The sequence below is a fragment of the Triticum dicoccoides genome, chromosome 3B, assembly GCF_002162155.2.
Source record: "Triticum dicoccoides isolate Atlit2015 ecotype Zavitan chromosome 3B, WEW_v2.0, whole genome shotgun sequence".
In the NCBI taxonomy this organism is placed as follows: Eukaryota; Viridiplantae; Streptophyta; class Magnoliopsida; order Poales; family Poaceae; genus Triticum; species Triticum dicoccoides.
The window spans coordinates 565,237,324-565,261,135 of record NC_041385.1 but is presented as its reverse complement, the minus strand read 5'-3'; the positions used below and the strand labels follow the sequence as shown (position 1 = coordinate 565,261,135).

The 23,812-nt window shown below is 44.9% G+C and overlaps 1 protein-coding gene and 2 non-coding genes across 3 annotated transcripts in view; 1 reads left to right on the top strand and 2 right to left on the bottom strand.

The window, feature by feature from the left end:
* Positions 1-20,331: 20,331 nt before the first annotated feature.
* TRNAQ-CUG lies at positions 20,332-20,403 on the bottom strand. Its single transcript has one exon. It is a non-coding gene; the product is annotated as a tRNA-Gln (tRNA).
* A 77-nt stretch (positions 20,404-20,480) lies between these two features.
* On the bottom strand, positions 20,481-20,554 carry TRNAT-AGU. Its single transcript has one exon. It is a non-coding gene; the product is annotated as a tRNA-Thr (tRNA).
* A 542-nt stretch (positions 20,555-21,096) lies between these two features.
* LOC119277110 (lysosomal Pro-X carboxypeptidase-like) overlaps positions 21,097-23,812 on the top strand; it is a 5,462-nt gene continuing 2,746 nt past the window's right edge. Inside the window, exons 1-7 of the mRNA XM_037558333.1 lie at positions 21,097-21,546; positions 21,636-21,822; positions 21,899-22,032; positions 22,145-22,257; positions 22,332-22,455; positions 22,716-22,865; positions 22,982-23,137. Coding sequence (XP_037414230.1) covers positions 21,163-21,546; positions 21,636-21,822; positions 21,899-22,032; positions 22,145-22,257; positions 22,332-22,455; positions 22,716-22,865; positions 22,982-23,137 — 1,248 coding nt within the window. The 5' untranslated portion in view covers positions 21,097-21,162. The remainder of the gene's footprint in view (positions 21,547-21,635; positions 21,823-21,898; positions 22,033-22,144; positions 22,258-22,331; positions 22,456-22,715; positions 22,866-22,981; positions 23,138-23,812) is intronic.

Genomic DNA, 23,812 nt, shown 5'->3' with positions numbered 1-23,812 from the left:
GAGGCTCGCAGAGGATATCGTTACGTTCTCACTCTCACTGATGACTTGAGTAGATATGGGTATATCTACTTAATGAAACACAAGTCTGAGACCTTTGAAAAGTTCAAGGAATTTTAGAATGAGGTAGAGAATCAACGTGACCGAAAGATAAAGTTCCTACGATCAGATCGTGGAGGAGAATATTTAAGTCACGAATTTGGTACACACTTAAGGAAATGTGGAATCGTTTCACAACTCACGCCGCCTGGAACACCTCAGCGTAACGGTGTGTCCGAACGTCGTAATCGCACTCTATTGGATATGGTGCGATCTATGATGTCTCTTACCGATTTACCGCTATCATTTTGGGGATACGCTCTAGAGACAGCTACATTCACTTTAAATAGGGCTCCGTCTAAATCCGTTGAGACGACACCGTATGAATTATGGTTTGGGAAGAAACCTAAGCTGTCGTTTCTAAAAGTTTGGGGATGCGATGCTTATGTCAAGAAACTTCAACCTGAAAAACTTGAACCCAAGTCGGAAAAATGCGTCTTCATAGGATACCCTAAGGAAACCATTGGGTATACCTTCTACTTAAGATCCGAGGGCAAGATCTTTGTTGCCAAGAACGGATCCTTTCTAGAAAAAGAGTTTCTCTCAAAAGAAGTAAGTGGGAGGAAAGTAGAACTCGATGAAGTACTACCTCTTGAACCGGAAAGTAGTGCAGCTCAGGAAAATGTTCCTGTGGTGCCTACACCAACTGGAGAGGAAATTAATGATGATGATCAAGGTACTTCGGATCAAGTTGCTACTGAACTTCGTAGGTCCACAAGGACACGTTCCACACCAGAGTGGTATGGAAACCCTGTCCTGGAAATCATGTTGTTAGACAACGGTGAACCTTCGAACTATGAAGAAGCAATGGCGGACCCAGATTCCAACAAATGGCTTGAAGCCATGAAATCCGAGATAGAATCCATGTATGAAAACAAAGTATGGACTTTGACAGACTTGCCCGATGATCGGCGAGCGATAGAAAACAAATGGATCTTTAAGAAGAAGACGGACGCAGATGGTAATATTACCATCTATAAAGCTCGACTTGTCGCTAAGGGTTATCGGCAAGTTCAAGGGGTTGACTACGATGAGACTTTCTCTCCCGTAGCGAAGCTGAAGTCCGTCCGAATCATGTTAGCAATTGCCACATACTATGATTATGAGATATGGCAGATGGACGTCAAAATGGCATTCCTTAACGGACATCTTAAGGAAGAACTGTATATGATGCAGCCGGAGGGTTTTGTCGATCCTAAGGATGCTAACAAGGTATGCAAGCTCCAGTGATCCATTTATGGGCTGGTGCAAGCATCTCGGAGTTGGAACATTCACTTTGATGAGATGATCAAAGTGTTTGGGTTTATGCAGACTTATGGAGAAGCCTGCGTTTACAAGAAAGTGAGTGGCAGCTCTGTAGCATTTCTCATATTATATGTAGATGACATACTTTTGATGGGAAATGATATAGAACTTTTGGACAACATTAAGGCCTACTTGAATAAGTGTTTTTCAATGAAGGACCTTGGAGAAGCTGCTTACATATTAGGCATCAAGATCTATAGGGATAGATCGAGACACCTCATAGGTCTTTCACAAAGCAGATACCTTGATAAGATTTTGAAGAAGTTCAAAATGGATCAGTCCAAGAAAGGGTTCATGATAAACATGATCAACACCAGAACTCTATGGGTGTTCGATTCATCACAATGTAACTAGATTATTGACTCTAGTGCAAGTGGGAGACTGTTGGAAATATGCCCTAGAGGCAATAATAAAAGGATTATTATTATATTTCCTTGTTCATGATAATTGTATTTATTCATGCTATAATTGTATTATCTGGAAATCGTAATACACGTGTGAATACATAGACCATAATATGTCCCTAGTAAGCCTCTAGATGACTAGCTCGTTGATCAACAGATAGTCATGGTTTCCTGACTATGGACATTAGATGTCGTTGATAATGGGATCACATCATTAGGAGAATGATGTGATGGACAAGACCCAATCCTAAGCATAGCACAAGATCGTGTAGTTCATTTTGCTAGAGCTTTTCCAATGTCAAGTATTCCTTCCTTAGACCATGAGATCGTGTTACTCCCGGATACCGTAGGAGTGCTTTGGGTGTACCAAACGTCACAATGTAACTGGGTGACTATAAAGGTGCACTACAGGTATCTCTGAAAGTGTCTGTTGGGTTGACACGGATCGAGACTGGGATTTGTCACTCCGTATGACGGAGAGGTATCTTTGGGCCCACTCGGTAATGCATCATCATAATGAGCTCAAAGTGACCAAGTGTCTGGTCACAGGATCATGCATTACGGTACGAGTAAAGTGACTTGCCGGTAACAAGACTGAACGAGGTATTGGGATACCGACGATCGAGTCTCGGGCAAGTAACATACTGTTTGACAAAGGGAATTGTATACGGGGTTGATTGAATCCTCGACATCCTGGTTCATCCGATGAGATCATCGAGGAGCATGTGGAAGCCAACATGGGTATCCAGATCCCGCTGTTGGTTATTGACCGGAGAGCCGTCTCGGTCATGTCTACGTGTCTCCCAAACCCGTAGGGTCTACACACTTAAGGTTCGGTGACGCTAGGGTTGTATGAATATGAGTATGCAGCAAACCGAAAGTTGTTCGAAGTCCCGGATGAGATCCCGGATGTCACGAGGAGTTCCAGAATGGTCCAGAGGTAAAGAATTATATATAGGAAGTGCAGTTTCGGCCACCGCGAAAGTTTCAGGGGTCACCGGTATTGTACCGGGACCACCGGAAGGGTCCCGGGGGTCCACCGGGTGGGGCCACCTATCCCGGAGGGCCCCATGGGCTGAAATGGGAGGGGAACCAGCCCCTGGTGGGCTGGTGCGCCCCCATGGGCCCCCCTCTGCGCCTAGGGTTGGGAACCCTGGGGAGGGGGCACCTCTACTTGCCTTGGGGGGCACTCCACCCCCCTTGGCCGCCGCCCCCCCTAGGAGATCCCATCTCCTAGGGCCGGCGCCCCCCTGGGAACCCTATATATAGAGGGGGAGGGAGGGCAGCCGTACCCTTGCACTTGGCGCCTCCCTTCCCCCTTGCTACACCTCTCCCTCCCGTAGACACTTGGCGAAGCCCTGCCGGGATCCCTGCTGCATCCACCACCACGCCGTCGTGCTGTTGGGTATTCGTCAACCTCTCCTTACCCCTTGCTGGATCAAGAAGGAGGAGACGTCACGCTGACCATACGTGTGTTGAACGCGGAGGTGCCGTCCGTTCGGCGCTAGGATCTCCGGTGATTTGGATCACGACGAGTACGACTCCCTCAACCCCGTTCTCTTGAACGCTTCCGCTCGATCTACAAGGGTATGTAGATGCACTCCTCTCTCTCGTTGCTAGATGAACTCATAGATTGATCTTGGTGAAACCGTAGGAAATTTTTTGTTTTCTGCAACGTTCCCCAACATAATTAACAATGATTTTTAATTTAGTAGTGAGCACAAGGTAACATATATGAAGCAACAACAAAGTCTAACTCTCTTCCTATGCATCGACATGTCATATGTAGATTTTGGAGGATATGCTGAGAGCTTGTGCGCTAGATTACGGATCTAGTTGGGACGACAATTTGCCATATGCAGAGTTCTCTTACAACAACAGTTATCAATCCAGTTTGAAGATGGCCCCTTTAGAAGCCTTATACAGAAGGAGGTGCAGGACCCCGTTGTCGTGGGATGAAGTTGGAGACCGCCAATTGTTTGGACATGATTTGATTAAGGAGTCTGAACGAAAAGTGAAGTTGATTCGCGACAGGCTCAAGGTAGCCCAGTCCAGGCAGAAAAGATATGCTGATTCAAAATGCAAGGAGACAGTTTACGAAGTCGGAGATAGAGTCTATCTTCGAGTATCTCAACTTCAAGGAGTTAAGCGTTTTGGAGTTAAGGGAAAGTTAGCACCGCGTTTTGTGGGACCATACCAAGTTTTGGAGCGTATGGGAGAAGTTGCCTACAAGTTGGAATTGTCCGAAGGATTGTCAGTAGTTCATGATGTATTCCACGTTTCCCAGTTGAATAAGTGCCACGCAGAGATGGCTGATATACCGCTGAGAGATACAGTGCCGCTAGAGGCGATTCACTTGGATAGTGATTTAACCTATGAGGAGAAACCAGTTAAGATTCTTGAGTATGCCAACCGAGTCACCCGCAGCAAGGTTATCAAGTTTTGCAAAGTTCAATGGAGCCACCACACCGAGGATGAAGCCACCTGGGAGAGAGAGGAAGATCTGCTGAAGGACCACCCTCACCTATTTTCTAGGCAACCCGAATCTCGAGGGCGAGATTCATCTTAAGGGGGTAGGTTTGTAACATCCCAAATTTTCAATTTGGAATGTTATACAATAGATCATTATTGCATATCATATTTTATTGCATTTTGGCTCGATCCTAGAAATTCTACGCAACTCAAGGACCCACGGAGAGAGTTGGGGATTTCGTAAATTTCATATTTGAGTTTTCTCAAATTTTGGAAATAGGATCATTTGATTTTATTTATTTTATCTTTAATTATTTCAATTATAAAAATATGAGAGAGGGAATAAAATGACTTTCCCAAAATAAAGAAATATTGAGGATTTAATAATAAAATCAAATAAGATTTTATTTTGGATTTTATTGCTATTTTATTTGAATTTAGGAAAAATGCACGTTTTTCAAAATTGCATTTAGGCCCCAAATAAATGTTCGTCTGAACCGTCTTGATTTTAGGAGCTGGGGAAAATTTATTTCAGGATTTTTGGAGTCCGTTTAGTATTTCTTTTAATTGTTTTTCTACGCGTAATGTTTAAAAAAACGAACCGACCTACCAGGCCGTGTCCGCCTGGGACTCTAGGCCCGGCTGGCCTTATAAGCCGGGGGAGCCGACCCCGCAGCCCGCCCCAAACCCTAGCGCCGCCCCGACCCCGCCGCCGCCACCCCGCCGCCCGACCACCCCGCTGCCGGATCGCCTCGCCGCCGCCGCCACCGCCCGCCGCCGGAGTTTACCGCCGACCCCGCCGCCCGAGGTAGCCGCCGCCGCCGGTTTTTCGCTAGTTAACCGTTCGGTTTTTTTATAAAAAAACCGTGTTTTTTTTACTTATTAGATTGGGTTTTTTTTTTAAATTCCAGTTTAGTTATTTAGCGAACGCCCGTTCGTTCGTTCGTTTTAACGAACGATTTTCATTTTTTTCTGGAGACAGCGAACGTTCGTTCGTTAGCCTGTTCGTTAGTTTTTCTTTTTATCGGATTTTCCGCGGTTATTTCTGATCGCGATTTCTGATCCGATTTTTGTTCTAGTATAACTTTTCGCTCGTTTATCGGAATCAGGCGATTCAAGCGCCTAGAGTTTCGTCTCAAAACCCTCTTTCTGTTTAATCTACTCAAACAAGTTTTTGCTTCTATAAAATTTGACTTAGGTCCAGATTAGCAAACGAAGCTTGTTCCTTTCGCCGTTTGACTTTCGTTGCTTCGTTTGATTTGATTCTTTTTGCAAACCGGAGTTCTTAAGTTGAACTTTCTGGTTAGATCTCTTATTTGAGTTTTACCCGTGCATTAGATGAGTACTTATTGTATGCTTGTTTGTTTGTTTGCTTGCGATAGAGTACCCGAATTGCGCCGCTTGCTACTTTGAATCCCTAGGTTTCACGGATCATCAGCAAGGCAAGTAACACTTTGATCATACCTCTTTATTACCTAGTTTTATGCATTAGATCAATCCTCAAACAATTGCATGATTAGGATCTGATTAATATGTGGGTTTTGGGAAGTAGATGAGGTAGTACCTATTACCAGTTTTATTATCAAACCCTTGGGAGTTACTTCTACGTTTGCTTATTATGCTATGCTATGCCAGTAGACGTGGATTGGGTGAGTGAATTTCCATGACAGATGTGAGATTGTTAATTAATGGTTTATTTAAGGTGGCAACTTTAATACACATCTGGGTGGATTGAGGTACCTGAGTATTCCAGGATTGCCTGTTGTTTTTCTTTATGGACCGCCACCCAGGTTCAAAGGGATCATAAGATTATTCATGCTAGAAACTTCCGTGTGCAGCCACATGCTATTATGGGCTCTAGCATAGTTGATTAAGTCGTGCGAACTCTTACAGTGGTAGACTAGCAGATGTAGGGGAAAGTAGGTGTACAGGTCTACCCATCGTAAGGTGCTAGCGCTTCTGAAAGACTATGTCTCGGTCATCCGTTTCTCAAACACCATGTAGTGTGAGAAAATCAACGGAGGAGATCGAGTCGTGTGGGGAAAAGTGCGCAACCCTCTGCAGAGTGTATAAACTAATCATGATTAGCCGTGTCCCCGGTTATGGACGTTTTGAGTATCTAGTACTTGGATTATCATGTGAATCTCGACATGTTACTTTAACTAATATTGTTGGGTTTGTTTATTGATGATATTCTAATTGGGATTGAGAATGCTGTCAACCATTCTCAATGTTTAACAACCAGCATGATAGTTAAATAAATTTATTCCTTTGCAGTAGGGAAAAATTGGCTTTATGCAAAAATTGTAACCATAGAGCTTTCCACCATCCATATGTGCATGTAGTATAGCATTATTCTTTCATTACTCTCTATGTGTTACATTGCCAGCATATTCCATGTGCTGACCCGTTTCAGGCTGCAACGTTCATGTTGCAGACTTTTCAGACGACGAGTAAGACGCCTTAGGATCGTGGTTCTATACTCAGTGATGTCGTTGGAGTTGATGGACTCACTTATCTTCCAAGCCTTCCGCTGTTATCGTTATTATATGGCCTTAAGCCATATTTATTGTAATGAGCTCTCTTTGGAGACATTCGATGTAATAAGTGTGTGATTGCTACTCTGTTATAAATCCTTCGAGTACTGTGCATGTCAGCATTACTGATCCAGGGATGACACTGATGCACGGAGATCAGATTGTTTGAGGTCTGGTCGCTACAAACATAGAGAGGTGGAGATATAGTTCCTCTCTCATAATAATCACAAGTAGGAGCAGCAAGCACATGCATATTATATTCATCAAAATCATCATGTGCAATGGTAAAAGGCAACCCATCAATATAATCCTTAATAAGTACAAACTTCTCCGATATAGTGTAGTCGGGAGAATTCAAAAAGATAATAGGACTATCATGCGTGGGTGCAATAGCAACAATTTCATGTTTAACATAAGGAACTATAGCAAGTTCATCTCCATAAGCATAATTCATATTGGCATCTTGGTCACAAGCATAGCAAGCATCATCAAAAAGGGATATTTCAAACGAATTAAAGGGATCATAGTAATCATCATAGCAATCATCCTTCAGTAAGCACGAAGGGAAATTAAACAATGTATGAGTTGAAGAGTTACTCTCATTAGAAGGTGGGCACGAGTGATCAATCCGCTCTTCCTCCTTTTGTTCTTCGCTCTCCTCATCATCTTTTTCATCCAATGAGCTCATAGTTTCATCAATTTCTTCTTCCATAGCTTCCTGCAACATATTAATCTCTTCTTGGACAGCGGAGACTTTCTCAATAAATGCATTAATATAGTAATTGTATTCATAATTTTCATAGCAATATCTAAGTATAGCAAGATTTTCAGGCCTATAAACATCATCATCTAAAGCTTCATCCTTTTCAAACAAAGATTCAATTTCATAAGCAGCCTTAAAAGCAACAAATTCTTCAATTTGTTCAACATCATAGTAATCATATATACCATTAGCATAAGAAGCTAAGGTTTCATTATCATTAAATTTGCATGAAAAGGGAAGGTCTGGAGCCTTCATCCTAGAGCAACAAGTAATATCATATCTCAAGCATAGATCCCGGGCATACCAACGCAACATAATAAATTGGTCCCATAATAGTTTCCCTTTTTGTGTCAAGCGATAATCCCTAAATTATTCATGTTGATCCAACGTGTCTCCCATTATAAAATTGAATGGGGTTTTCTCAGGATTATCAAAGTAGTACATAATATCTTTCACATAACGAGAATCGAGGGTTTTAGGAGTTACCCCATCTCCATGAGTAGCAAGTACACCTAATTTTTTGGGTATTTCATGTTCCATATCCATAACTAAAGATAGAGAACAACATAGAACAACAAATAAAAATTACTTAGTGATAAAGCAAACAAGCACACACGAGAATATTCACCCCACGCTATGACTCCCCGGCAACGGCGCCAGAAAAAGGTCTTGATAACCCGCAAGTATACAGGATAGTTGTAGCCTCTTTCGATAAGTAAGAGTGTCGAACCCAACGAGGAGCTAAAGGTAGAACAAATACTCTCTCAAGTCCTCTCGGCCACTGATACGACTCTACGCACGCTTGACGTTCGCTTTACCTAGAACAAGTATAAAACTAGAAGTACTTTGTAGGTGTGATAGGATAGGTTTGCAAGATAGTAAAGAGCAAGTAAATGAAAACTAGGGGCTGTTTAGATAAAGATGCAATGAAGTAAATATAGCGAGTGTGGAAAAGTGGTGGTAGGAGTTGCGGAATTGCCCCTAAGCAATTGACTACGTTACTAGACCGGTAATCACTATTGCAATTCTATTTGAGGGAGAGGCATAAGCTAACATACTTTCTCTTCTTGGATCATATGCACTTATGATTGGAACTCTAGCAAGCATCCGCAACTACTAAAGATCATTAAGGTAAAATCCAACCATAGCATTAAAGTATCAAGTCCCCTTTATCCCATACGCAAACAACCTACTTACTCGGGTTTATGCTTCTGTCACTCAAGCAACCCACTATAAGTGAATCATGAACATATTGCAAACCCTACAGCGGGAATCCCTCACGCTTGCGTGACACGGAGGGCACAATAGGACAACACCAATAATAAAACATGCAACTCAAACCAATCATGGCAATTCATCAATCACCGGTAGGACAACGAAAATCTAGTCAGACATCTTAGGATGGCAACACATCATTGAATAATAATATGAAGCATAAAGCACCATGTTTAAGTAGAGGGTACGGCGGGTTGCGGGAGAGTGGACCGCTGAATATAGATGGGGGAAGGTGATGGAGATGTTGGTGAAGATGGTGGAGGTGTTGGTGAAGATCGTGGTGATGATGATGGCCCCCGGCAGTGCTCCGGCGCCACCGGAAGCAAGGGGGAGAGAGGTCCCCTTCTTCTTCTTCTTCTTCGTTGACCTTCTCCCTAGATGGTAGAAGGGTTTCCCCTCTGGTCCTTGGCTCCCATGGCTTGGGAGGGGTGAGAGCCCCTCCGAGATTGGATCTATCTCTCTGTTTCTGCGTTCTGGAATTCTGCCCTGGCACCATTTCTTTTATATCCGGAGATCCGTAACTCCGATTGGATTGAAACCTTCGCCCAGATCGTTTTCCAAAAATTAGCTTTCTTGCGGCCAAAGTAGAGCATCAATCGCCTTACGGGTGGCCCACAAGGGTGGGGGTGAAGGAAATATGCCCTAGAGGCAATAATAAAGTTATTATTTATTTCCTTATATCATGATAAATGTTTATTATTCATGCTAGAATTGTATTAACTGGAAACATAATACATGTGTGAATATATAGACAAACAGAGTGTCACTAGTATGCCTCTACTTGACTAGCTTGTTAATCAAAGATGGTTATGTTTCCTAACCATGAACAAGAATGTTGTTATTTGATTAACGAGGTCACATCATTAGTTGAATGATCTGATTGACATGACCCATTCCGTTAGCTTAGCACCCGATCGTTTAGTATGTTGCTATTGCTTTCTTCATGACTTATACATGTTCCTATGACTATGAGATTATGCAACTCCCGTTTACCGGAGGAACACTTCGTGTGCTACCAAACGTCACAACGTAACTAGGTATTGGAACGAGTAAAGAGACTTGCCGGTAACGAGATTGAACTAGGTATTGGATACCGACGATCGAATCTCGGCAAGTAACATACCGATGACAAAGGGAACAACGTATGTTGTTATGCGGTCTGACCGATAAAGATCTTCGTAGAATATGTAGGAACCAACATGGGCATCCAGGTCCCGCTATTGGTTATTGACCGGAGACGTGTCTCGGTCATGTCTACATTGTTCTCGAACCGTAGGGTCCGCACGCTTAAGGTTTCGATGACAGTTATATTATGAGTTTATGTATTTTGATGTACCGAAGGTTGTTCGGAGTCCCGGATGTGATCACGGACATGACGAGTAGTCTCGAAATGGCCGAGACATAAATATTGATATATTGGACGGATATATTTGGACACCGGAAAGGTTCCGGATGAGATTGGGACTATACCGGAGTTCCGGGAGGTTACCGGAACCCCCCCGGTAGGTATATGGGCCTTATTGGGCCTTAGTGGAAAGGAGGGAGAAGGAGCAAAGGAGGGGGCGCGCCCCCCCAAGCCCAATCCAAATTGGGAGGGGGGGCGGCCCCCCTTTCCTTCTTCCCTCCCCTCTCTTCCTTCCCTCTCCTACTCCTAATAGGAAAGGGGGGCCAAACCTACTTGGAGTAGGTTTGCCCCCCCTAGGGTGCGCCTCCCCTCTTGGTCGGCCCCCTCCTCCTCTCCTCCTTTATATACGGAGGAGGGGGGCACCCCATAGACACACAAATTGATCTTCGTGATCGTTCCTTAGCCGTGTGCGGTGCCCCCCTCCACGATATTACACCTCGGTCATATTGTAGCGGTGCTTAGGCGAAGCCCTGCGACAGTTGAACATCAAGATCGTCACCACGCCGTCATGCTGACGGAACTCCTCCCCAAGGCTTTGCTGGATCGAAGCCCGGGGTGCGTCATCGAGCTGTACGTGTGTCAAGAACTCGGAGGTGCCGGAGTAACGGTGCTTGGATCGGTTGGACCGGGAAGACGTACGACTACTTCCTCTATGTTGTGTCAACGCTTCCGCTTTGGTCTACGAGGGTACGTAGACAACACTCTCCCCTCTCGTTGCTATATCATCACCATGATCTTGCGTGTGCGTAGGAAATTTTGAAATTACTACGTTCCCCAACAGTGGCATCCGAGCCTAGGTTTTATGGTTTGATGTTATATGCACGAGTAGAGCACAACTGAGTTGTGGGCGATATAAGTCATACTGCTTACCAGCATGTCATACTTTGGTTCGGCGGTATTGTTGGATGAAGCGGATCGGACCGACATTACGCGTACGCTTACGCGAGACTGGTTTTACCGCCGTGCTTTGCACACAGGTGACTAGCGGGTGTCAGTGTCTCCAACTTTAGTTGAACCGAGTGTGGCTACGCCCGGTCCTTGCGAAGGTTAAAACAGCATCAACTTGACAAACTATCGTTGTGGTTTTGATGCGTAGGTGAGATTGGTTCTTGCTTAAGCCCGTAGCAGCCACGTAAAACTTGCAACAACAAAGTAGAGGACGTCTAACTTGTTTTTGCAGGGCATGTTGTGATGTGATACGGCCAAGACATGATGCTATATTTTATTGTATGAGATGATCATGTTTTGTAACCGAAGTTATCGGCAACTGGCAGGAGCCATATGGTTGTCGCTTTATTGTATGAAATGCAAACGCCCTGTAATTGCTTTACTTTATCACTAAGCGGTAGCGATAGTCGTAGAAGCAATAGATGGCGTAAACGACAAACGATGCTACGATGGAGATCAAGGTGTCGCGCTGGTGACGATGGTGACCATGATGGTGCTTCGGAGATGGAGATCACAAGCACAAGATGATGATGGCCATATCATATCACTTATATTGATTGCATGTGATGTTTATCCTTTATGCATCTTATCTTGCTTTGATTGACGGTAGCATTTTAAGATGATCTCTCATTAAAAATTATCAAGAAGTGTTCTCCCTGAGTATGCACCGTTGCCAAAGTTCGTCGTGCCCAGACACCACGTGATGATCGGGTGTGATAAGCTCTACGTCCATCTACAATGGGTGCAAGCCAGTTTTGCACACGCAGAATACTCAGGTTAAACTTGACGAGCCTAGCATATGCAGATATGGCCTCGGAACACGGAGACCGAAAGGTCGAGCGTGAATCATATAGTAGATATGATCAACATAAGATGTTCACCATTGAAAACTACTCCATCTCACGTGATGATCGGTTATGGTTTAGTTGATTTGGATCACGTGATCACTTAGATGACTAGAGAGATGTCTGTCTAAGTGGGAGTTCTTAAGTAATATGGTTAACTGAACTTAAATTTATCATGAACTTAGTACCTGATAGTATCTTGCTTGTCTATGTTGTTTGTAGATAGATGGCCCGTGCTGTTGTTCCGTTGAATTTTAATGCGTTCCTTGAGAAAGCAAAGTTGAAAGATGATGGTAGCAACTATGCGGACTGGGTCCGTAACTTGAGGATTATCCTCATTGCTGCACAGAAAAATTACGTCCTAGAAGCACCGCTGGGTGCCAGGCCTGCTGCTGATGCAACTGACAACGTTAAGAACGTCTGGCAGAGCAAAGCTGATGACTACTCGATAGTTCAATGTGCCATGCTTTACGGCTTAGAACCGGGACTTCAACGACGTTTTGAACGTCATGGAGCATATGAGATGTTCCAGGAGTTGAAGTTAATATTCCAGAAGAATGCCCGGATTGAGAGATATGAAGTCTCCAATAAGTTCTATAGCTGCAAGATGGAGGAGAATAGTTCTGTCAGTGAGCATATACTCAAGATGTCTGGGTATTGTAATCACTTGATTCAACTAGGAGTTACTCTTTCGGATGATAGCGTCATTGACAGAATTCTCCAATCACTTCCACCAAGCTACAAGAGCTTCGTGATGAACTATAATATGCAAGGGATGGATAAAACGATTCCCGAGCTCTTCGCAATGCTAAAGGCTGCGGAAGTAGAAATCAAGAAGATGCATCAAGTGTTGATGGTCAACAAGACCACTAGTTTCAAGAAAAAGGGCAAACGGAAGAAGAAGGGGAACTTCAAGAAGAACAACAAGCAAGTTGCTGCTCAAGAGAAGAAACCCAAATCTGGACCTAAGCCTGAAACTGAGTGCTTCTACTGCAAGCAGACTGGACACTGGAAGCGGAACTGCCCCAACTATTTGGCGGATAAGAAGGATGGCAAGGTGAACAAAGGTATATGTGATATACATGTTATTGATGTGTACCTTACTAGAGCTCGCAGTAGCACCTGGGTATTTGATACTGGTTCTGTTGCTAATATTTGCAACTCGAAACAGGGACTACGAATTAAGCGAACACTAGCAAAGGACGAGGTGACGATGCGCGTGGGAAATGGTTCCAAAGTTGATGTGATCGTGGTCGGCACGCTACCTCTACATCTACCTTCGGGATTAGTATTAGACCTAAATAATTTTTATTTGGTGCCAGTGTTGAGCATGAACATTATTTCTGGATCTTGTTTGATGCGAGACGGTTATTCATTTAAATCAGAGAATAATGGTTGTTCTATTTATATGAGTAATATCTTTTATGGTCATGCACCCTTGAAGAGTGGTCTATTTTTGATGAATCTCGATAGTAGTGATACACATATTCATAGTATTGAAGCCAAAAGATGCAGAGTTGATAATGATAGTGCAGCTTATTTGTGGCACTGCCGTTTAGGTCATATCGGTGTAAAGCGCATGAAGAAACTTCATACTGATGGACTTTTGGAACCACTTGATTATGAATCACTTGGTACTTGCGAACCGTGCCTCATGGGCAAGATGACCAAAACGCCGTTCTCCGGTACTATGGAGAGAACAACAGATTTGTTGGAAATCATACATACAGATGTATGTGGTCCGATGAATGTTGAAGCTCGTGGCGGATATCGTTATTTTCTCACCTTCACAGATGATTTAAGCAGATATGGGTATATCTACTTAATGAAGCATAAGTCTGAAACATTTGAAAAGTTCAAAGAATTTCAGAGTGAAGTTGAAAATCATCGTAACAAGAAAATAAAGTTTCTACGATCTGATCGTGGAGGAGAATATTTGAGTTACGAGTTTGGTCTACACTTGAAACAATGCGGAATAGTTTCGCAACTCATGCCACCCGGAACACCACAGCGTAATGGTGTGTTCGAACGTCGTAATCGTACTTTACTTGATATGGTGCGATCTATGATGTCTCTTACTGATTTACCGCTATCGTTTTGGGGTTATGCTTTAGAGACGGCCATATTCACATTAAATAGGGCACCATCAAAATCCGTTGAGACGACACCTTATGAACTATGGTTTGGCAAGAAACCAAAGTTGTCGTTTCTTAATGTTTGGGGCTGCGATGCTTATGTGAAAAAAACTTCAACCTGATAAGCTCGAACCCAAATCGGAGAAATGTGTCTTCATAGGATACCCAAAGGAGACAGTTGGGTACACCTTCTATCACAGATCCGAAGGCAAGACATTCGTTGCTAAGAATGGATCCTTTCTAGAGAAGGAGTTTCTCTCGAAAGAAGTGAGTGGGAGGAAAGTAGAACTTGATGAGGTAACTGTACCTACTCCTTTGTTGGAAATTAGTACATCACAGGAACCGGTTTCTGTGACGTCAAAACCAACTAGTGAGGAAGTTGATGATGATGATCATAGAACTTTAGATCAAGTTACTACAGAACCTCGTAGGTCAAACAGAATAAGATCCGCACCAGAGTGGTACGGTAATCCTATTCTGGAAGTCATGCTACTAGATCATGATGAACCTACGAACTATGAAGAAGCGATGGTGAGCCCAGATTCCGCAAAATGGCTTGAAGCCATGAAATCTGAGATGGGATCCATGTATGAGAACAAAGTATGGACTTTGGTTGACTTGCCCGATGATCGGCAAGCAATTGAGAATAAATGGATCTTCAAGAAGAAGACTGACGCTGACGGTAATGTTACTGTTTACAAAGCTCGACTTGTTGCAAAAGGTTTTCGACAAGTTCAAGGGATTGACTACGATGAGACCTTCTCACCCGTAGCGATGCTTAAGTTTGTCCGAATCATGTTAGCAATTGCCGCATTTTATGATTATGAAATTTGGCAAATGGATGTAAAAACTCCGTTCCTGAATGGGTTTCTGGAGGAAGAGTTGTATATGATGCAACCAGAAGGTTTTATCGATCCAAAGGGAGCTAAGAAAGTGTGCAAGCTCCAGCGATCCATTTATGGACTGGTGCAAGCCTCTCGGAGTTGGAATAAACGCTTTAATAGTGTGATCAAAGCATTTGGGTTTATACAGACTTTTGGAGAAGCCTGTATTTACAAGAAAGTGAGTGGGAGCTCTGTAGCATTTCTAATATTATATGTGGATGACATATTGTTGATTGGAAATGATATAGAATTTCTGGATAGCATAAAGGGATACTTGAATAAAAGTTTTTCAATGAAAGACCTCGGTGAAGCTGCTTACATATTGGGCATTAAGATCTATAGAGATAGATCAAAACGCTTAATTGGACTTTCACAAAGCACATACCTTGACAAAGTTTTGAAGAAGTTCAAAATGGATCAAGCAAAGAAAGGGTTCTTGCCAGTATTGCAAGGTGTGAAGTTGAGTAAGACTCAATGTCCGACCACTGCAGAAGATAGAGAGAAAATGAAAGATGTTCCCTATGCTTCAGCCATAGGCTCTATCATGTATGCAATGCTGTGTACCAGACCTGATGTGTGCCTTGCTATAAGTTTAGCAGGGAGGTACCAAAGAAATCCAGGAGTGGATCACTGGACAGCGGTCAAGAACATCCTGAAGTACCTGAAAAGGACTAAGGATATGTTTCTCGTATATGGAGGTGAAAGAGAGCTCATCGTAAATGGTTACGTTGATGCAAGCTTTGACACTGATCTGGACGATTCTAAATCGCAAACCGGATACGTGTTCACATTAAACGGTGGAGCTGTCAGTTGGTGCAGTTCAAAGCAAAGCGTCGTGGCGGGATCTACATGTGAAGCGGAATACATAGCTGCTTCGGAAGCAGCCAATGAAGGAGTCTGGATGAAGGAGTTCATATCCGATTTAGGTGTCATACCTAGTGCATCGGGTCCAATGAAAATCTTTTGTGACAATACTGGAGCGATTGCCTTAGCGAAGGAATCCAGATTTCACAAGAGAACCAAGCACATCAAGAGACGCTTCAATTCCATCCGGGATCTAGTCCAGGTGGGAGACATAGAGATTTGCAAGATACATACAGATCTGAATGTTGCAGACCCGTTGACTAAGCCTCTTCCACGAGCAAAACATGATCAGCACCAAGACTCCATGGGTGTTAGAATCATTACTGTGTAATCTAGATTATTGACTCTAGTGCAAGTGGGAGACTAAAGGAAATATGCCCTAGAGGCAATAATAAAGTTATTATTTATTTCCTTATATCATGATAAATGTTTATCATTCATGCTAGAATTGTATTAACCGGAAACATAATACATGTGTGAATATATAGACAAACAGAGTGTCACTAGTATGCCTCTACTTGACTAGCTTGTTAATCAAAGATGGTTATGTTTCCTAACCATGAACAAGGAGTTGTTATTTGATTAACGAGGTCACATCATTAGTTGAATGATCTAATTGACATGACCCATTCCATTAGCTTAGCACCCGATCGTTTAGTATGTTGCTATTGCTTTCTTCATGACTTATACATGTTCCTATGACTATGAGATTATGCAACTCCCGTTTACCGAAGGAACACTTTGTGTGCTACCAAACATCACAACATGACTGGGTGATTATAAAGGTGCTCTACAGGTGTCACCGAAGGTACTTGTTGGGTTGGCGCATTTCGAGATTAGGATTTGTCACTCCGAATGTCAGAGAGGTATCTCTGGGCCCTCTCGGTAATGCACATCACTTAAGCCTTGCAAGCATTGCAACTAATGAGTTAGTTGCGAGATGATGTATTACGGAACGAGTAAAGAGACTTGCCGGTAACGAGATTGAACTAGGTATTGGATACCGACGATCGAATCTCGGCAAGTAACATACCGATGATAAAGGGAACAACATATGTTGTTATGGGGTCTGACCGATAAAGATCTTCGTAGAATATGTAGGAACCAATATGGGCATCCAGGTCCCGCTATTGGTTATTGACCGGAGACGTGTCTCGGTCATGTCTACATTGTCCTCGAACCGTAGGGTCCGCACGCTTAAGGTTTCGATGACAGTTATATTATGAGTTTATGTATTTTGATGTACCGAAGGTTGTTCGGAGTCCCGGATGTGATCACGGACATGACGAGTAGTCTCGAAATGGCCGAGACATAAAGATTGATATATTGGACGGATATATTTGGACACCGGAAAGGTTCCGGATGAGATTGGGACTATACCGGAGTTCCGGGAGGTTACCGGAACCCCCCCCCCCGGTAGGTATATGGGCCTTATTGGGCCTTAGTGGAAAGGAGGGAGAAGGAGCAAAGGAGGGGGCGCGCCCCCCCAAGCCCAATCCGAATTGGGAGGGGGGCCGGCCCCCCCTTTCCTTCTTCCCTCCCCTCTCTTCCTTCCCTCTCCTACTCCTAATAGGAAAGGGGGGCCAAACCGGTTTGGCCCCCCTAGGGCGCGCCTCCCCTCTTGGCCGGCCCCCTCCTCCTCTCCCCCTTTATATACGGAGGAGGGGGGCACCCCATAGACACACAAATTGATCTTCGTGATCGTTCCTTAGCCGTGTGCGGTGCCCCCCTCCACGATATTACACCTCGGTCATATTGTAGCGGTGCTTAGGCGAAGCCCTGCGACAGTTGAACATCAAGATCGTCACCACGCCGTCGTGCTGACGGAACTCCTCCCCAAGGCTGTGCTGGATCGAAGCCCGGGGTGCGTCATCGAGCTGTACGTGTGTCAAGAACTCGGAGGTGCCGGAGTAACGGTGCTTGGATCGGTTGGACCGGGAAGACGTACGACTACTTCCTCTACGTTATGTCAACGCTTCCGCTTCGGTCTACGAGGGTACGTAGACAACACTCTCCCCTCTCGTTGCTATATCATCACCATGATCTTGCGTGTGCGTAGGAAATTTTTGAAATTACTACGTTCCCCAACAGGGGGGCGCGCCCACTTTAAGTGGGCGTGGGCCCCTATCTCGTGGCCGCCTCGGGCATCGTCTCGGGTTGATTCTTCCTCCCAAAAATTACAAATATTCTAAAATAATTCTCCTTCCGTTTTTATACTGTTTGGACTCCGTTTGATATGGGGCTTCTGCGAAACATAAAACATGCAACAGACAGGAACTGGCACTGGGCACTGGATCAATATGTTAGTCCCAAAAAATAGTATAAAAAGTTGCCAAAAGTATATGAAAGTTGAAGAATATTGGCATGGAACAATCAAAAATTATAGATACGACGGAGACGTATCATCCAGCGCGACAGCCCTGTCGACGGTGAGCTGCTCTCTTCGCCTGCACTTGCTCGTGCAAGAGGTGGTGGTTGTAGGCGGCGTCGGTCCGCGTCTCCCGTAATTGCTCCTCCCACCATGTCCATGTAGTGGCCACAAGCCTCGGCGATGGTCATATGCAATGCATCGACAAGGGTGGCGCACAGGAGGAGGAGGAGGGTGGCGCCGGTTCATCATCGGCGGCGTTCTCCATTGTGACGTTGTCGTCCTTCAGCTGCCTGCTGGCCAGCCAGCCGGCAACAATGGCGGCCATCTCCTTCTTCTAGTCCGACGCCAGACCGTCCCAGTGAGCATTGGTGGGGAGAAATCCATGGTGGGAGTGGTGCCGAGACGAATCAGAGGTGGATGGCTGCGGTTATGGCCGGGGCACCAGTTTTTACTGCAAATGGTGGGCGGCGGAGGGAAGTACAAGTGGCGCCAGAGAAGATGCCTTGGCAACTGCGTGCCATCAATGTGGGCGGCAGATGGACAAACGGGCGATTGTCGTGTCGTTTGAACGCGCAATAGTCGCAAGCACCGGGAAGTGGCGCGAGCAGTGCTCTCTTGGTCGGCGTGCCACTTCAATGCCGACGCCAGTGAGCGGCCGCGTCCGCTCTGGCAGTGCATGAATGCGGGCGCTGACGCTCTGGAGCGGCGCTGAGCGAAAACTCGCGAGAAGGAGGAGCCGCCCACTTTACATTCAACTTATATAATGCTCCTAGAGAGATGACACTTGATGAGTTTTGTGAGGCTTGTTTGATTCCACCTGAGGGCAACCCTATAGACTCACACCCTCGTGACATTACGAATTTTATATCCGGAGTTACTGTGGGGGAGACGAGAGGAGTTCACAAGGCTAGAGTTGCTAGTTTGTATTTTTCCGTTTTGCGTTATTACTCATTATTTATCGGGAGTTGTTTGATTGGACAGTGGGAGAGTGGATCACCCAGCTTGCCTGATCTTGTTATTTTGCGTCATGCTATTTATAGTGATAGAACTTTGAGTTTGGATGGCATGATTGCTCGACGGTTACACACTAACCTCTCGAAGGGAGTTATTTACGGTGGTATTTATCCTTCTCGCATTTGACATTTAAGCCCAAGTTGCAGGTTTGAAGTTAGTCATGCATCTCTACGAAGAGCAGCGGTGGCCGCTTGAAACGAACAATGATCAATGCCCAAAGAGCCAGTCGCCAAGGTAAGGACAAACTGAAACTTGTGCATATTTCACAGTAAAGAATATTATAAATCTGGTTATACACCGCCGAGAAATTTATATTAGGACATTTCTAACTAGAAGCACAAATAAGTCAGATGGTTTTTGCTCTTGGCAGGAAGAGTAAATAAATTTCTAGACCAACCTAATACACTTTTGTTGATAGAATTGGTTGCAAGAGACACTTGCAGACGCGTTGGCTGATCATGGCATGCAAAATTGTTTGAGAGAATAATTTTTTAAAAATAGCAGACGCATTCCTCTATCTATATAGTGCATGTTTCGAGAGCACAAATAAGTCAGATGGTTTTTGCTCTTGGCAGGAAGAGTAAATAAATTTCTAGACCAACCTAATACACTTTTGTTGATAGAATTGGTTGCAAGAGACACTTGCAGACGCGTTGGCTGATCATGGCATGCAAAATTGTTTGAGAGAATATTTTTTTAAAAATAGCAGACGCATTCCTCTATCTATATAGTGCATGTTTCGAGAGCACAAATAAGTCAGATGGTTTTTGCTCTTGGCAGGAAGAGTAAATAAATTTCTAGACCAACCTAATACACTTTTGTTGATAGAATTGGTTGCAAGAGACACTTGCAGACGCGTTGGCTGATCATGGCATGCAAAATTGTTTGAGAGAATAATTTTTTAAAAATAGCAGACGCATTCCTCTATCTATATAGTGCATGTTTCGAGAGCAGCAAGTAAAACTGTCCAATGTGCGAGACAATACAAAAGAGCAAAATCTGTACAAAAAATAAGGTCCCACCGAGACTTGAACTCGGGTTACTGGATTCAGAGTCCAATGTCCTAACCACTAGACCATGGGACCATTTCTGTTAAGCAATTCATATTTAGCTTACTTATTATCGTCTTACATGTGAAAAAACAAAAATAAAAATGAAAGATTGCTTTCATTGAGAGTTGAACTCAAGACCTCCCGCTTACTAAACGGGTGCTCTAACCAACTGAGCTATGAAAGCGCGGATGCCTTCAACTTTTCGTTTTCCCTTAAAGTCTTATTCTTCTCTCTCTGACGACAACCGCGTGACGGTATGATCAACAGGTCGAAATTGAGATTCCATCACGGCGTGTAGAAATCATTCCTTGTTCTTTTTTCTTCGAAGGCACGTACTGTATACGGGTATCACTGTGCTCACGGAGAATATCAACATGCACTGCTGTCGCCGGAAATAGGCAAGCAAAAATAAATAAATCCCATGAAGTAACATGCCACTCTAGCTAGCTCATGTAGTCATGTTGCAGGTGATTTTTGTTTCGTACTGCCAGACGCTCAGCCTCAGCAAGCGCTAGCTGGCCGTCGGCGGCCGGCGCGTTCCCGTCGCGGTGAGGTGAGTGCGTCCGTCAGCCTAACTAAATTGGCAGCCAGCCCATCTTCGTCGCCACCGGATGAGCTTCTTGGATACGTATACTCCACTACTGGAGTGGATGACACGCACGTACGTCAACGTCCGCACGCGCCACGTGGAAAGCTCCCCGATTCCTCCGCGCAGCTTATCGATCCCATTCCCAGATCGTCTCCACTCCGCAGCCCGCCCGCCCGCTCGCCGAAGTCAAGCAAAGCGCCGCCATGCATCGGCCTCGCCGTCTTCCGCTGCTGCTCATCCTCCTCGGCCTCCTCCCGGCCGTCACGCGGGCCCTGCTCCCGCCGCCCCGCTTCCCTGGCCCCCACGCGCGGCCGCGGCCGCGGGCGGAGGTGGGAGACGGGGTCGGCGGGGGATACGAGTTCGAGACCCGGTACTTCCGGCAGCGGCTGGACCACTTCAGCTTCTCCGGCGAGGAGGAGTTCTTCCAGCAGCGGTACCTCGTCGGCCGCGCCGGCGGGTGGGCGGGCCCCGGCGGGCCCATCTTCTTCTACTGCGGCAACGAGGGCGACATCGCCTGGTTCGCCGCCAACTCCGGCCTCGTCTGGGAGGCCGCCCCGCGCTTCGCCTCCCTCGTCGTCTTCGCCGAGGCAACTATCCTGCAAACCTGCACTCGTTATGTTCCGCTTTAGCTGTCCGGCCCTTGGTTTTTGAACTTTTGATCGATGCGTTGCTGCAGCATCGCTACTACGGCGAGTCCATGCCGTTCGGCAGCAAAGACAAGGCCTACAACAATTCCAGGTCCATGGCGTACCTGACGGCCGAGCAAGCACTCGCTGACTACGCCGTGCTGCTCACCGACCTCAAGAGGAACCTGTCCTCGGAAAGCAGCCCCGTGGTGCTCTTCGGGGGCTCATACGGTGGAAGTAAGAGCCTATAGTATCTTCAGTTATCTTGGGTGTCTATTCTGCACTGTACTGATTTTGTTCACTGGGCATTCAGTGCTTGCTGCTTGGATGAGACTCAAGTACCCGCATATTGCTGTCGGGGCTCTCGCGTCGTCGGCTCCGATCCTGCAGTTTGAGGACATTGTACCTGACACCATATTCTACGATCTTGTTTCAAATGATTTTAAGGTCTGCGTGCCCATAATCTTGGCTCGATTTTATTGTTCTGAATAAAGGACATTAGTTTTTCATTGTTTTGGAAACAGGACACTAGTGACACTAGTTTTTCTTATGTGTTTAGAGGGAAAGTTTAAGCTGTTTCCAAACAATAAAGGACTCATGGAAAGAATTAGATGAGCAGGGAAATGGGCAAGATGGTCTTCTGAAACTAAGCAAAACGTTCCACCTTTGCCAGTGAGTTTCGTCTCCATTCACTCCATCTTTTTCATTAAGATTGCTTGCAATGATAATATGCATGAATGCTGCAGGACCCTGAATACCACGGGGGCCCTTTCGGATTGGCTGAGCTCAGCATACAGTTATCTGGCCATGGTGGATTACCCAATGCCGTCAGAGTTTCTCATGCCTTTGCCTGCCAGCCCAATTAAGGAAGTTAGTTCTTGAACCCTTGTCTGCCATAAATCTTTTCGATCATTTCTGAACGTGCTAGTATTCAGTGAGAATTCACTTGCATAACCCAAAGGTATAACAAAGAGCTTATGTTGAGGATTGCAATGACAATCTTGTGTGTGCAGTGTGCTCACGTACTTTCAAGATCTATCATGTTCCCTCGCCAAAAAAAAAAACACTATCAGGGCGTAGTTTCTTAGTGGCATCACTACTTACTTTGGTTTATCTTGTTTCTCATCCAGGTATGTAGAAATATTGACAAGCAACCAGAGGGGAGCAGTATACTGGAACGAATTTATGCTGGAGTAGATATATACTACAATTATACTGGTACAGTTGACTGCTTTGATCTAGATGATGATCCTCATGGAATGGGTGGATGGGATTGGCAGGTCCGGAAACTACAAAAAATATATCTGTTTTTGTCTGTTAGATATCTCTGTTACATTTATTACTGTACTTGAAAAACTATAGTGTATGACATATGTTTTATTCTTGATTAAAACAGGCTTGTACTGAGATGGTAATGCCAATGTCTTCTAGTGAAGGTCTTAGCATGTTTCCACCAGATGAATTCGACTATGAATTGTATGCCGATGACTGTGTCAAAAACTTTGGTGTTAGGCCAAGGCCTCGATGGATCTCTACAGAGTTTGGTGGCCATGTAAGTCCTTTTTACACATTGCTCAGTCTTAGTAATTTGTTGTCAACAACAGAATTTTCTCAACCAACCGACTCAGTAATTCAAGTTATCATGTTTTTTTGCGGAATACCTGTAGGGCTGACGCTGGCACTTTAACAGTTATCACTATTTTTTTTTGAAATGGAGGCAAAAGCTTTGCCTCATCCATTAATTAAGATAGAAAAGAGTTTTTTACAGGACACCCAACAAACACGGCATGCGGATTATTCGCGTGAAATAAAAGACCCTAGCTTCTTTGCGCCGGCGATGACCCAAAGGTTGGCCTCGGCAGAGATGGAGGAGAGCAAGATTGGCGGTGGAGCACTCTTATGCTTAAACACTCTTGCATTACGCTCGTTCCAAATCGTCCAAGAGACGAGCATAGTGAGGGAGGCCTTGGCTTGGCGGTTCGGCGTACCATCAGCGCAGGTGCTTGCCCACCACTCGTCCACCGAGTCGAACAGGGGCCAAGCGGAAGTGTCGAGCCCGTGCATGAGGAATTTCTCAATGACCAAAGACCAAAGACACCGGGTGTAGCGGCACTTGTAGAAGAGGTGAGGTCCGCATTCTTGCACCGTCCTGCAAAGAGGGCAGAGATCGCAATTTGGCCACCCACGCTTTGCCAATCTATCCGCCGTCCAAACTCTGTCTTGAAGG